Source organism: Balaenoptera borealis (assembly GCF_965194805.1).
Source record: "Balaenoptera borealis genome assembly, chromosome: 4".
Classification (NCBI taxonomy): Eukaryota; Metazoa; Chordata; class Mammalia; order Artiodactyla; family Balaenopteridae; genus Balaenoptera; species Balaenoptera borealis.
This window is the reverse complement of record NC_138861.1, coordinates 62,053,449-62,065,466: the sequence shown is the minus strand read 5'-3', so window position 1 is coordinate 62,065,466 and position 12,018 is coordinate 62,053,449. Positions and strand designations below refer to the sequence as shown.

At 37.7% G+C, this 12,018-nt stretch overlaps 1 protein-coding gene across 3 annotated transcripts in view; it reads right to left on the bottom strand.

Annotated features, from left to right (window-relative positions):
* The window catches only part of GC (GC vitamin D binding protein), a 40,029-nt gene extending 32,281 nt beyond the window's left edge, over positions 1–7,748 (bottom strand). Inside the window, exon 1 of one of the 3 annotated variants that reach the window (XM_082390249.1) lies at positions 7,514–7,748. In XM_082390249.1, the coding sequence (XP_082246375.1) occupies positions 7,514–7,571 (58 nt within the window). In that variant the 5' untranslated portion in view covers positions 7,572–7,748. The remainder of the gene's footprint in view (positions 1–7,513) is intronic. The other 2 variants (XM_082390247.1, XM_082390248.1) reach the window with 2 other exon arrangements.
* Between the last annotated feature and the right edge of the window lie 4,270 nt (positions 7,749–12,018).

Here is a 12,018-nt window from a genome sequence, read left to right as displayed (position 1 = left end):
TATACCAGGAGCAATGGTTGGACCCTATATAACGCTAAGTTGAATAAAGACGCTTATATAGGATGCTAGGAACTGTCTTACGTTGCTATTCTCCTATTCTGGAGAATCATGGGCTTTCAGAACTGTTGGGCATTTATATTTTTGAAATTTTATTCCTTTGACTTTTTTAAAAAATAAATAAATTATTTATTTATTTTTGGCTGCATTGGGTCTTCGTTGCTGCATGCAGGCTTTCTCTAGTTGCGGCGAGCGGGGGCTTCTCTTCGTTGCAGCGCATGGGCTTCTCATTGTGGTGGCTTCTCTTGTTGCGGAGCACGGGCTCTAGGCGCGCGGGCTTCAGTAGTTGTGGCACGCGGGCTTCAGTAGTTGTGGCTTGCGGGCTCTAGAGCGCAGGCTCAGTAGTTGTGGCTCACAGGCTTAGTTGCTCCGTGGCATGTGGGATCTTCCCGGACCAGGGACCGAACCCGTATCCCCTTCACTGGCAGGCGGATTCTTAACCATTGTGCCACCAGGGAAGCCCCCTCCTTTGACATTTTTATTTCCATTCTGCACTGACAGACTCATCTATGTCAGAAAAGGTCGGTGTATTAGTGCGTTTTTTTTTTTAACTTAAGGAATATGGTTTGTAGTATTCGTTCAAACTAGGTGGGCTAGATATTCAGAGTAGTGGTTTTAGTTGAGAAATTAAATATTGTTGGGCTGGTTTAGGAAGTTGCCCTGATTATTGGAACTAAAGAAAACTGCTGATATGTCATTAAAAACATTGTCAATGAAGAAGTGGTATTCAAATTAGTACTTTTATTTCATTTTTCAGGCTTTTTGGGTCTCATTTCCATTGACATTTTAAATCACTATTATATAAAGCATTGATCTGGTTTCATACTGATGTTTGCAAGCAGGGGTGCAGTTTTGAGCTTAAGTCAATGGAAAGTAAACCTAGAGTTCTGCATGACATCTATAGATTAATAATCTAGAGGAAATTAACTGTACCTCTTAGGATGCCATCAGTGGAACATTTCAGATGTTGAAAATTCAAAACCAGTAGAAGATATACGGGCAATGGGTCAGTTGCTCCAATATTAAAATTGCCATAGAGGATGGCCTCATAGACTCACTCAAATTTGATGCCTTTGGTTTCAACACGGGTGGTAGCCCATATAGATGCTACACTCACCAAAGTCCCAGAGGAGACATTCTTCCTCCACACATCTCATTCCACCTCGCTTTTCCTTCACAAGTTGAGCACCTTGTCATCAACAAATGCTTTTGCAGAGGTGAAGATAAGGGAGCAAGTTTCCCTCTTCCACCTTTGGCATAAGTGAGGGTGGTGTCTTTGGTATCCTGAATTGGAAACTTAGAATGCATTACAGGGCTTAGTTTTTAAAACAATATAAGAATACATAACATGATAAAGCACATACAAGAAACTTGAAAGCCACCAATACTTAAGGAACTGAGGTCTGATAGTAGAGATAAGAATAAGAATACAACACCAACAGCAGCAGTAGTGATCATTGCCATGGAAGAGATTGAAACACAGCATATGAACCCATGGAATGGAAGAGAGCTTTTAGAAAACCTCATGAAAGGAACTATTACTTGAAGTGGACCACGAATGATGGGCAGGATTTTAACAGGAATAAGTGAATTGGGAGAGGAATTTTGAGTGGAGAGAAGAACATGAAGAAATATCTGAAGTTAGAAAATCACCAGTCATATCTGGAGAATGAGTAATCCAATAAAACTGAAGCAGGGGAATTAAATACTAGAAAACTTGATCACCAAAGTTTTACTTATTTTTTAAGGTAATGGGGTATCTATTGAAATACATTCATGGAGAGGAATGACCAACTCAGAGCTGTACTCAAGGAAGAGTAATCTTGGGATCTAAGTGAAAATAGCACCTTGTTATTAAGACTGTTCTGTGAAATATGTTAGTCTATGTAAAAATGCCTAGCACATCTCCTGCCTAACGTGGTAAAAACACAGTGAATGTTAGCAACTCTTCTTATAGTAAAATCCAGTGATGATACCTATTATTAGATACATTATATGCCCTTGTGATAAAGATCCCATGTGACTTGCTGAAGTCCTTCTCTCAGATGGTAGGCTAAATTACTTTCTGGTCAGAAGGAAATGGAAGAGAAGATAAAAATAGAAAACTCCCAGGAAGCACGGAAATGAGTTAACATGTACCCCAGTTATCTCCTGGCCAGTTCTCCCTGGATCTGGCCAATGAGATTATAGTCTATCAACAGTGAGATGATTTCACTCAATGATCCTTTCCTTGGGGAAGTCCCAGCCTGTCACAGAACCCAGAAACCTACAGTATTAGGTTTCTATTGCTACTGTAACACATTACCACAAATTCAGTGGCTTAAACTTACTGCTTTACATTTCTACTGGGTAGACTGACACAGGTCTCACTGGGCTAAAATCAAGGTGTCAGCAGGATTGTGTTCTTTCTGGATGCTCTAGGGGAGAATCCATTTCCTTGCCTACTCCAACTTCTAGAGGTGGCCTAGGATTCTAGGTTCAAGGCCTGCTTCCTCCATCTTCAAAGCTGGCAACTTTGTGTCTCTTTGTGCCTTTTCTCTTTAGTGACATCATCCTCTGACTGATTCTCTTTTGCTCCCTTTTTGTGATTACATTGGCCTCACTCAAATAATCCAGCATTGTTTTTCTACTTTAAGGTCTGCTGACTAACAACCTTTATTCTGTCTGAAACCTTAATTCCCCTTTGTGATGTGAGCTAACCTCTTAGCAGGTTCCAGGCATTAGGATGTCAACATTTTTGGAGGACGCTCATTCTGCCGAACATACACATTACTATTTAAGCCTGAGGTTGTACCCACTATCGGATGACTCCAGAGACCAGAATTGGGGTGGGTTTGTATCAGACAGTCTGATAGCTAGAATCCCACCAGTCAGCTCTACATGTTCACCCCTAGCATTTCATCTACCTCCCAACAGTGATCCTAATTTATATGTATTTCATTTTTGAACTCCACTTACCATGTTATGTCAGGTTTTGCATTGTATTTTAATATGAATTGACTGGGGAAGGGATGTGAGGTAGGGATTCGGTTAGGGAAGCCATTACAGTAGCTGGGTGAAGGTTAATAAGGGCCTGCACAAGGACAGTATAAGAAAGTGGAAATGTAGTAGACAAAAGAGCCAATGTTCCCAGGCTTTGAGAACTAGATCTATGCAGGGGGTAAAGGAGACAGACAAAAGGGAACACTGAGAAGGTTTGGTATAAGGCTGACATATTTTAGGGCTGAAATTTATAGAATATAGAAATGATTGAATACTGATAACAAAAATGAATAAAATAAAATCCAACAGTGCTCTACAGGATTGAACATAAATGATTTAGAGGTGATAGTGACAGGAAAACAGGAAGTTAGAAGACAGAGCTGGTTTCATGGAATAGGGATGAACTGGGATTTGGATCAGTTGTGGATGACTGTGGTGGACAGAATGAATTTCACTTACTTCCCCCTAAATTGGTGTCAATGATTGGTTCTCTCTTACACTTATTCTAAGATTAGTGAAAGTATTTCAGGTATGTGTCTCATGAGAGGCAGCAAAGCAGTGATTTTGAGTGATTGTCTTTGTAAACCCAGTGAATTGATGTAAAATTCTGATCCTGACACTAGCTCAGTTACTTTGGATAAGTTACTTAACCCCTCTTTTCCTCAGTTTTCCCCATTTATAAAATGGGGATAATAGTACTGAGCTCATCATGGTGTTAAAAGGATGAAATAAATCTATCTGAAAGATTTTAAACATGTTAACATATTGCAAATAAACTATTAGCTATTTTATTCAATGGATAAAATCTAGTGCCAGTGCTTCACAGTGGATACTATATATAAAACTTATAATGAAAATAACAAAAGACTTAAAGTTTACTCCTTCCAGGATATCTATTATGAGTCCTAGTTGATATTTAATTTTTCTTAAATACTCAAAACTACCTTATGAGGTAGGTACTCTAATAACCTTAGTTTTGTGATTTTACACACAAAAAACTACTACACATACTATATGGCAAGTAGTGTTCTAAAACTGAGAATTCCAGCAAGGAACAAAAAGTCCTTGATTTCATGGAGCTTACATTCTACATCTTACTTTCATTACAATAAACAAATGAACAGCTGGTAATAAGGTGATGAGTGCTAAAAATAAAAGCAAAATAAAACAAAACAAAAACAGGGTAAGGGAATAGAGAAAAATGGAGTAGTAGGTGCTGTTTGAGGTAGATTGGTCAGGGAAGTCTTCTCTATATGTGAACATGGAGCAGACAGAGGGGATCCATGTTCTCAGAGAAGGGAGGAGCTAAGGTAAATCCCTGGGGTGCAGAATTCAGAGAGTGGGAGCTAGTGTGGAGGCCAGTGTGGCTGAAACAGACTGAACTGGGGGAAAATAGAGAGGAGGGTAGCAGTGGGCAGAGTAAAGAAGTTAAGTGACCATAGATACTAGGGGGAGGGTAATCAGTTCCTTTTAAGGATTTTTTCATCTTCTCTCTGTATAGGTCAACCTTGTGGCCTTTTAAAGTATGCTTACTCATCCCCATACCCCATATGTGATGGTGAATTCATACTGGCATTGTACCTCATAGCAATGAAGCATAATTTTGCTATTAGGTTAACATTGCTTTTGATGATGGAGTTAGCCTACCTCTTTGACTTCAGCTCTTCCTCCTTTCCCTTCTCAGCTAAGCCTCTTTAATGCTTTTACTCTGGGTGCTTTGTGAACTTGGATCAGGCCATATTTGTTCCTAGCTCAGGACATTTGCACCAGAGTTCCTTCAGCTTGAAACATACTTCTAGATATTTGCATGGCTGTCTTCTTTTCATCATGTAGATCTCAAATCCTATGTTGCCTCCTCAGTCACCATTATGCTTATTTTACAGAGAGCATATACAGACATATCTGGGAAAGTATCAATAGAATATCTTCTTATTCTAAATTACTTCTCTTTAGCATTCTGTACAGCTATGTTCCTGAATCAAACTGAGGACAATTTTGGTTTTCACATGGCTCCTGATGAAGGGGTGGGCAACTTGTAGAAAAGAGAAACAGTGATTCAGTGGTGGTTTGGGATGAACCACATCGTCTTAGGGCTGTTTCGACATGTAAGTGGGAGAAGGAGAAATACAGCTTCCCCCCCACCTCAAGGGGAATTTACTTTCTTCTTGCTATTTGATACCATGTTTAATAAAATTATGCTGAGAATGAAATGCTTAAAGCAAAAGGAAAATGTTCTTGCCAATAGCTCTTATAAACAGCAGTGCTTTGCTTCCTGTAGCATTATGTCTTTGGTAATTGCGTAGCAGTGTCAGTAGGCTTCTTGTTTCTTGGGAAGAGGAAAAGATATGATTTAGATTAGTGCTTCATCCATTTCAGTTTTGAGTAAAGAAGCCAAGTGGAGGCAATTGGCAAGCATAACTTTCTTGCCTCTCACAGGGTAGCTAAAGTGGATATTATAATATCATTTAGATTTGGCATATTTGGTAAGCCCTTCTCTCTCAAGATGTACCCAAGGGCTTGTGAACTGAGTCCCCAGTGCCATTTGATAGAAGAGGATGAGCCTGACTGGAGCTGACGTTCATATTGTATCCACTTTAGAACTGAGGTTTTCCAAAGACTGCTTCCATGGGATATAGGCATTTTAGAAAAGAGCCTATGTGTTTGGGAAACTTTATTGTTTTGAATAAAGTTAAATTATCTTGTTTTGATTTCTCAGGACTCTTAGGACAACAAGAGCATTGATTATGAACCAACCAAGAAAGACTGATGTCTGGCTTATTTCTTAAATATGTTTGGCCATAGAAACATCTTTCCAAAATGAGTCTTGAAGGAATTACACCTTGGAAAAGAGGTTCTAGACAAATGCTGTGGGTGGTTGGTCAGCTCTGTAGAACTAGGCAGAGAACTGCAACCCAAACCAATCCTCCAGCATCCAAAGTTCCTCTCAACTCCTTCAATCTGTACACTTCCTGCCAGGAGTGAGCACACCTAGCTTCCAGGTAAAACACTGACTTGGTATTTGGGTTATGCTCAGGTATTACAGAACAGAGGACTGATGGGTCAGGACTACTGTCCCCAAATATTGGACATTTATTATGTAGGTAATTATATTTTATGTCTCAGGAGTCATGATCTGACATATGGCACATAGGTAATCGAGTTCATTGTGAAGTTCAGACCGTCAAGGGAGCTTACTTGAAGTTTTTAGCATCCGTTTCATCAGAGGCTGAGAGAATGCTAAAGGATGTTGAAATAGAGGTTGCAGAATACTGTTATTCTCCAAAGCACTGTAATTCTTTGACGTGAAGCCAATGTACATTTACTGAGTCAGTAGTTCAAAATGGCACATTATGGCATCCATGTATAATCCCAGGACGTAACCATTACTGAACTTTCTGTGTTTTGAAAATCCAGATCTGAACCTACTTCAGGAGGACTTTTCAGGTTCAGATCTGCCTCAGGGAAACCATGGGTGAAGGAGTAAGCTTTCAGGGTTCCTTGGGACCTGGGCTATTCAGAGGTCTCATAAGGGACATGAATAAGACAAAGTTTAAAATAATTTGAATGACAAAAATGAGGTTTTTTAAAAAAAAATGAATGTAAAAAGAATAAGAAAGTCAGGAGTAAGGTTATTCTTGTCATAGTTAATAACTGTTGATTCCTGGGATACACGCATTTTATTCCACTGGTTAAATGTTATTAATATGAATATTAATGTGTGACTTGGGTAAAGCAGTTAACTGGCAACACTACAAGAAAATTTTAATTTTTTGAAGCCGGATGAATGCAGATTCCTTTTATAAGCATTAAAGAATCAGCCAGAAAGTAAATTGGAACTGATTATGATTATGAATTTCGCAGCTTGGGAACTTATAAAGTTGTATATTGCTCAAAGACGAAGACACCATGTGATGAATGAACGTAATGAAAAATATAGCTCAGAGACCTTGATAGTCATATTTCTTAGCTAATGAATTCTTTTATGTGAGATATTTTAGAAACTATAATGCGTTTTCAAATATTACATATAGAGGATTCCTTGAAGATCGAAGATATCTGTTGACTTCATCATTGATATGGTATATTGTACTCTCAATGGCAATGAATATTTGAAGTCTGAAAAACAAAGCTCAGTGATGGATCACAACCTCCATTTGAGTTCTCCTTTAACAAATAAAAAAATTCTAATTTTGAACCATTTTTTTAGATCTTGGTTATCAAGAAAACAGGGAAAGATAAGTGACAAATTATATAGTTTTTCTTTCATGAGATTCTTATTGTGATTTCTTGGCTATTCTAATTGAACACGCTATGTGACATTTGAGCTCAGATTAACCCCCCTTTGATTCCTCCCTCTCTCCCCAACATATTCACTGATTCTTCTGTTTTTCACCTTGTGTATAATTTTCAAAATGGTAACAAAATTAGACTAGTTGAGAGTTCTTGTAAATGGTCACAGCACTGGAAGTCTTACCTCTCTCTAGAGCATGCACAAATGCTACAGCAAGCAGGAAAACCAGGATCCTCTTCATTTTTCTGCCGGCAAGTCCTGTAGCAACCCCGTCTCCTGTATGTTACCCAGTTAAAAAAAAAAATGGCATCCAAAAGTAACCAATTCCCTTTTACTAATAAGACTCCTGACTGTGAGCTAATCAATTATTAATCTCTACATGGAAGGAAGGGCAGTCATCCTTGGGCCACAAGAGATAAAATATCATCAATCAAGGCAAATAGACAACCTGGGGAAAAAGTAGTGGAAAATCTAGGAGATTTTAATCATTAACTTTGTCAAACTGCAAAAGAGTCAGGGTATATATAGATTTTTCCCCCCACTTCTGCTTTTTGCTAAAGCTTATCTAATGTATTTATGGGCACATTTTCCCTCCCTCTTTCTGTGTTGTCTTTGGACATTCCTTACCCTTCTCATGCGTATAAATGGAAACTTGGAGGTGTCTTTTTGTTTAAACCTACTACAAATAAAGATTATCTTAAAATATCGCAGACTAGGTGTTTAATAAGGGCAAAAAAAGTGAGAACCCAATTTATCACAATTGCTCAAATCCATAATTTTAATGCTATATATTTTATTGAAGATGATAGGGATAGTACTTTATATTTATGTGCTATATTACACAAATATATTTCTAAAGCACTGACATACATATTAGAAATAACCCTTGAAATCACAAAAGTTAGTGGCAAATCTTGGACTCCACATAGCTAATTTAAAGTTCTTTTTACTAGTACTATATACAACTAGTATATTTTAGGATAATATAACTTGAGAGTACACAGTCGGTTTTGTAGAATACAGAATCCACCATCTTCATTTTACAGAAGAAGGAACTAAACCTCAGAGATTCTGTGGCTTGCCCAGAGAGGCACAGGTAGTTGTCGTTCATTCCATCATTGGAAACAGGTCAGCATCTCGTTCTTGCAGTAGTCATCTTTTCAGGAAACAGGGTCAGGTAAGGGTTGGGTACACCAGCTCTGGAATCAAATCCCAACTCAGCTCTTATCGGCTATATAACCTTGGGAAATCATCTCTCTAAGCCTCATCTCTCTCCTGTGCAAAATGATGATAACTTCTAGTACTTTTGTTACAAGAGTGTTGTGAGCTTAATTAAGATGTTGTGCAAGGTTTACCATAATAACAAACACATGGTAGCACGCATTAATGTTAACTATTGCTCTTATTCTAGTTATTGCTCCCTCTTTTCACTGGCTCTCCAAATTTATAATATCTGAGAAGGTTGTTGAAACTAATGAGGCCTAGAACTCAGTGGAAAATCTTGAAGCCAGCCAGTATTATGAGTTTAGGACCATCACAGATAAGTGGTAAAGAATTCTGATATCAATTTAGTAGCTAAGGATTAACTGCATGGTCAGATTCTATCAAAATCTCAAATTGCATAAGCAGTTATATTTTTAGTAAGATTCTCCATCTATATTGAAAATTGTTGAGTGTTAAGTTCAGAAAATACAGTCCAGGTAGTTGGAAAAAGATAACTAAGCAAGATTAAAGCAGAGATATCTCTATAAAGCCAACAGAAATTCATATGCTAGAGGAGACTAAAAGATACTCTAAATATTGCTAGGGGCAATATGGGAAGATAGCCTTACTGTTCAAGGACCAACTATATGCTGTTCAAAGATGAACTTCCTTCCTACTACAAGTCTTCTAAACTTTTCCTTTGGCTAAACTCTTAGTTTTACTTTGCAAGTTAATTTAAAAGTGTGTTTTAATCTTACTATAGATTATTTGGAAGTGCCAAATAATCAAGTGGCACTAATAATCAAGTGTTATCTTAAGTGCCAAAACACTTAAAAATAAGAAGCCCAGAACTCAGAAACATTATTAACACATTATAGTTTCCATTTTTAAGATAATACACATATCCATTTTTATAGAGTTTTGTATTTAACAGTATTTCATCTTCTGATGATTAGTTCATTCAAAGATATACTGGATTGTTTCCCATTAATTTTGCTACAGTTTAAGATTAGCCTGTTCTTTCATTTAAAAAACAATTATAACTTTACCTCTGATTTTGCAATAACATCTACCACTTTTGTTTAATGATAAACTACATGTAGCAAGAGTTGCAACATCTCATTTAGGTCCTCCTGAGAAATCTCTACACAAGCTGCCAAATGCATTCTCTTGGCTGAGTTTACCTTTTTCCAACTGAAAATCAGCACTCATGTGCTAATAGCGAAATACATGAACCTTCTCTCAGTCTTATTTATATAACTCTCCTTTAATTCTTTTACATGTTGATAGCTCACCGTCATTCTGTTGGAAAGAAATAATTGGCTTAATTGAGACATCTCATCTTGTCATGACTACTCTAGTAAGTCCAATGGGGGGGGGGAAAAGATAAAAAAGACCAAGTGAAATCTTCTGCCACAGTTACAGCAGTAGTGACAGCAACTCAGAAATTTATAATAGAAATAGTTAGTTTAGAAGAATTATTTATTAAATAAGCAGTAGAATTTCACAGGAATTTTTTGCCCATAAAGAATCAAATAGCATATACAGAAGTCGAAATAAGTTGTTGTACACATAAAATTGATATAATATTATAAACCAGTTAAAAAGCTGATTTGAAGTAATCTCCCACCTCTTTATCTTGCCATTGGCTTCAGAAGAAATGTAGGTTTTTCCATAAACAGGGCTAGTTCTAGGCAAAATTGTGAGATAAAGCCCATCTTTAGTTCTTTCGCTATCACATTTTCTTCTTGTAGTAACTCTTAGATCTTACACCCTTTACTAAAAGAGTATCTTTAACATTTTTATGCTGCAACGGGCTGCTTAAAACTCTCCTATTATAGTAGTCCAGTAGAAATGACCTTCAAATCGATTTCATTTGCCAGAGTGTTTTCATTCAGATTCTCTTTATATTGTTAAAGTGCATTATCAGCGTCTTTCCCTGATAAATGACCTGGTGAAATGGATATTAGTAGCATAAAGTGATATCCTTAAAGTTGATGTGCAGAGCAGGAATGGAGGACAGTCTAGATTGTAGGGTACTCTCATAACCCAATCACTTTGCTTTTCTCGACTCCCATGAGAAATTCCAATATCCTAATAAGTATCCCTTTTTACTTAAGCCTATTCAAGCTGCATTTATTTGCAATGAAAAGCATCCTAACTAATGTACTTTAGACCAGTCTTCCCTCTGTTGCTGTCATTATTTATCTGAAATGTGAATAGGACCATGTTATTGCTTCCCTACTTATAACCCTTCAGTTAAATGCCTGTGCTTAAAGTTTGTGACTTCATGCTACCTACCTCTGTAGGGTACTCTTTGCATATTAAAATTTAGTACAGCTGAACTGCTTGTGGTTCACTGAACACATTGTGCTGCTGGGCCTCCAAAGGTCTTTGTTCACACTCTTTTCCTTGAAAGACCCCCTTTGGCATTTTGTGTGATTGCTCTTACCTTTTACTAGAAGAAGGCTTTCACTTATTCATTTAACACATATTTAATTGACACCACTTTACGCCAGCTGTCATGCAAATAGTTGGTATTATAACAGTGTACATAACTACCCGGTCCTCATGGACCTTCTAATTCAGCTAGGAAAGCAGATAATGAAAACAACAAATGTGTTGACTGGTGAGTGTGTGGAGGACGGAAGCAGAAGCGGAGGTGGTAAAAGTAGATGCAGAGAGACCAATCTGAAGGCTGCTTTGAAGTCCAAGCAAGGGATGACAGTGGCTCAGCCTGCGGTACTGGCAATGGGATGAAGAGACTCTACTTAGAAGACAAAATTAGGGGGGTAATAATTGACTAGATGTTGGGAGGGAGTAGGAGTCAGAGGTGATTCCCTAGGTTTCTGGCCGAAGCAAGTGAGTATTAATGCCATTTTCTGGGATAGAACAAACTGGAGGAGACACATAGTTTGGGGGAAGATGTGTTAGGGAGAATTTTGATTAGGTACATGGATATACAGTTGACTCTCTATAGCTGCAGGTTCCACATCCTTGGATTCAACCAACCTCGAATTAAAAATATTTTTAAAATTCCAGAAAATTCCAGAAAGCAAAACTTGAATTTGCTGACCATGGCAACTATTTACATAGCATTTATGTTGTATTTATAGCTATTTACATAGCATTATATTGTGTTTACAACTAGTTACATAATGTTTACATTGCATTAGATATAAGTAACCTAGAGATGATTTGAAGTATACCAGAGAATGTGTGTAGCTTATATGCAAATACTACACCATTTTATATAAGGGGCTTGAGTATCCTTGGATTTTGATATCTGTGGGGATTGCTTCAATCCCCCCAGGAGATCAAGGGTTGACTACTACCCTGGAGTGCAGAAGAGATCTGAATTTCCAGTCTGCACTGAGTCTTCCTTCTCTGAGCTGTGCTGTCCCACAGTGCTCTTAGTCTAACTAAAATTTCTTCATCTAGGTATTCCCAACAGCTAGCACAGAAACTCAACATGGTAAATCCTG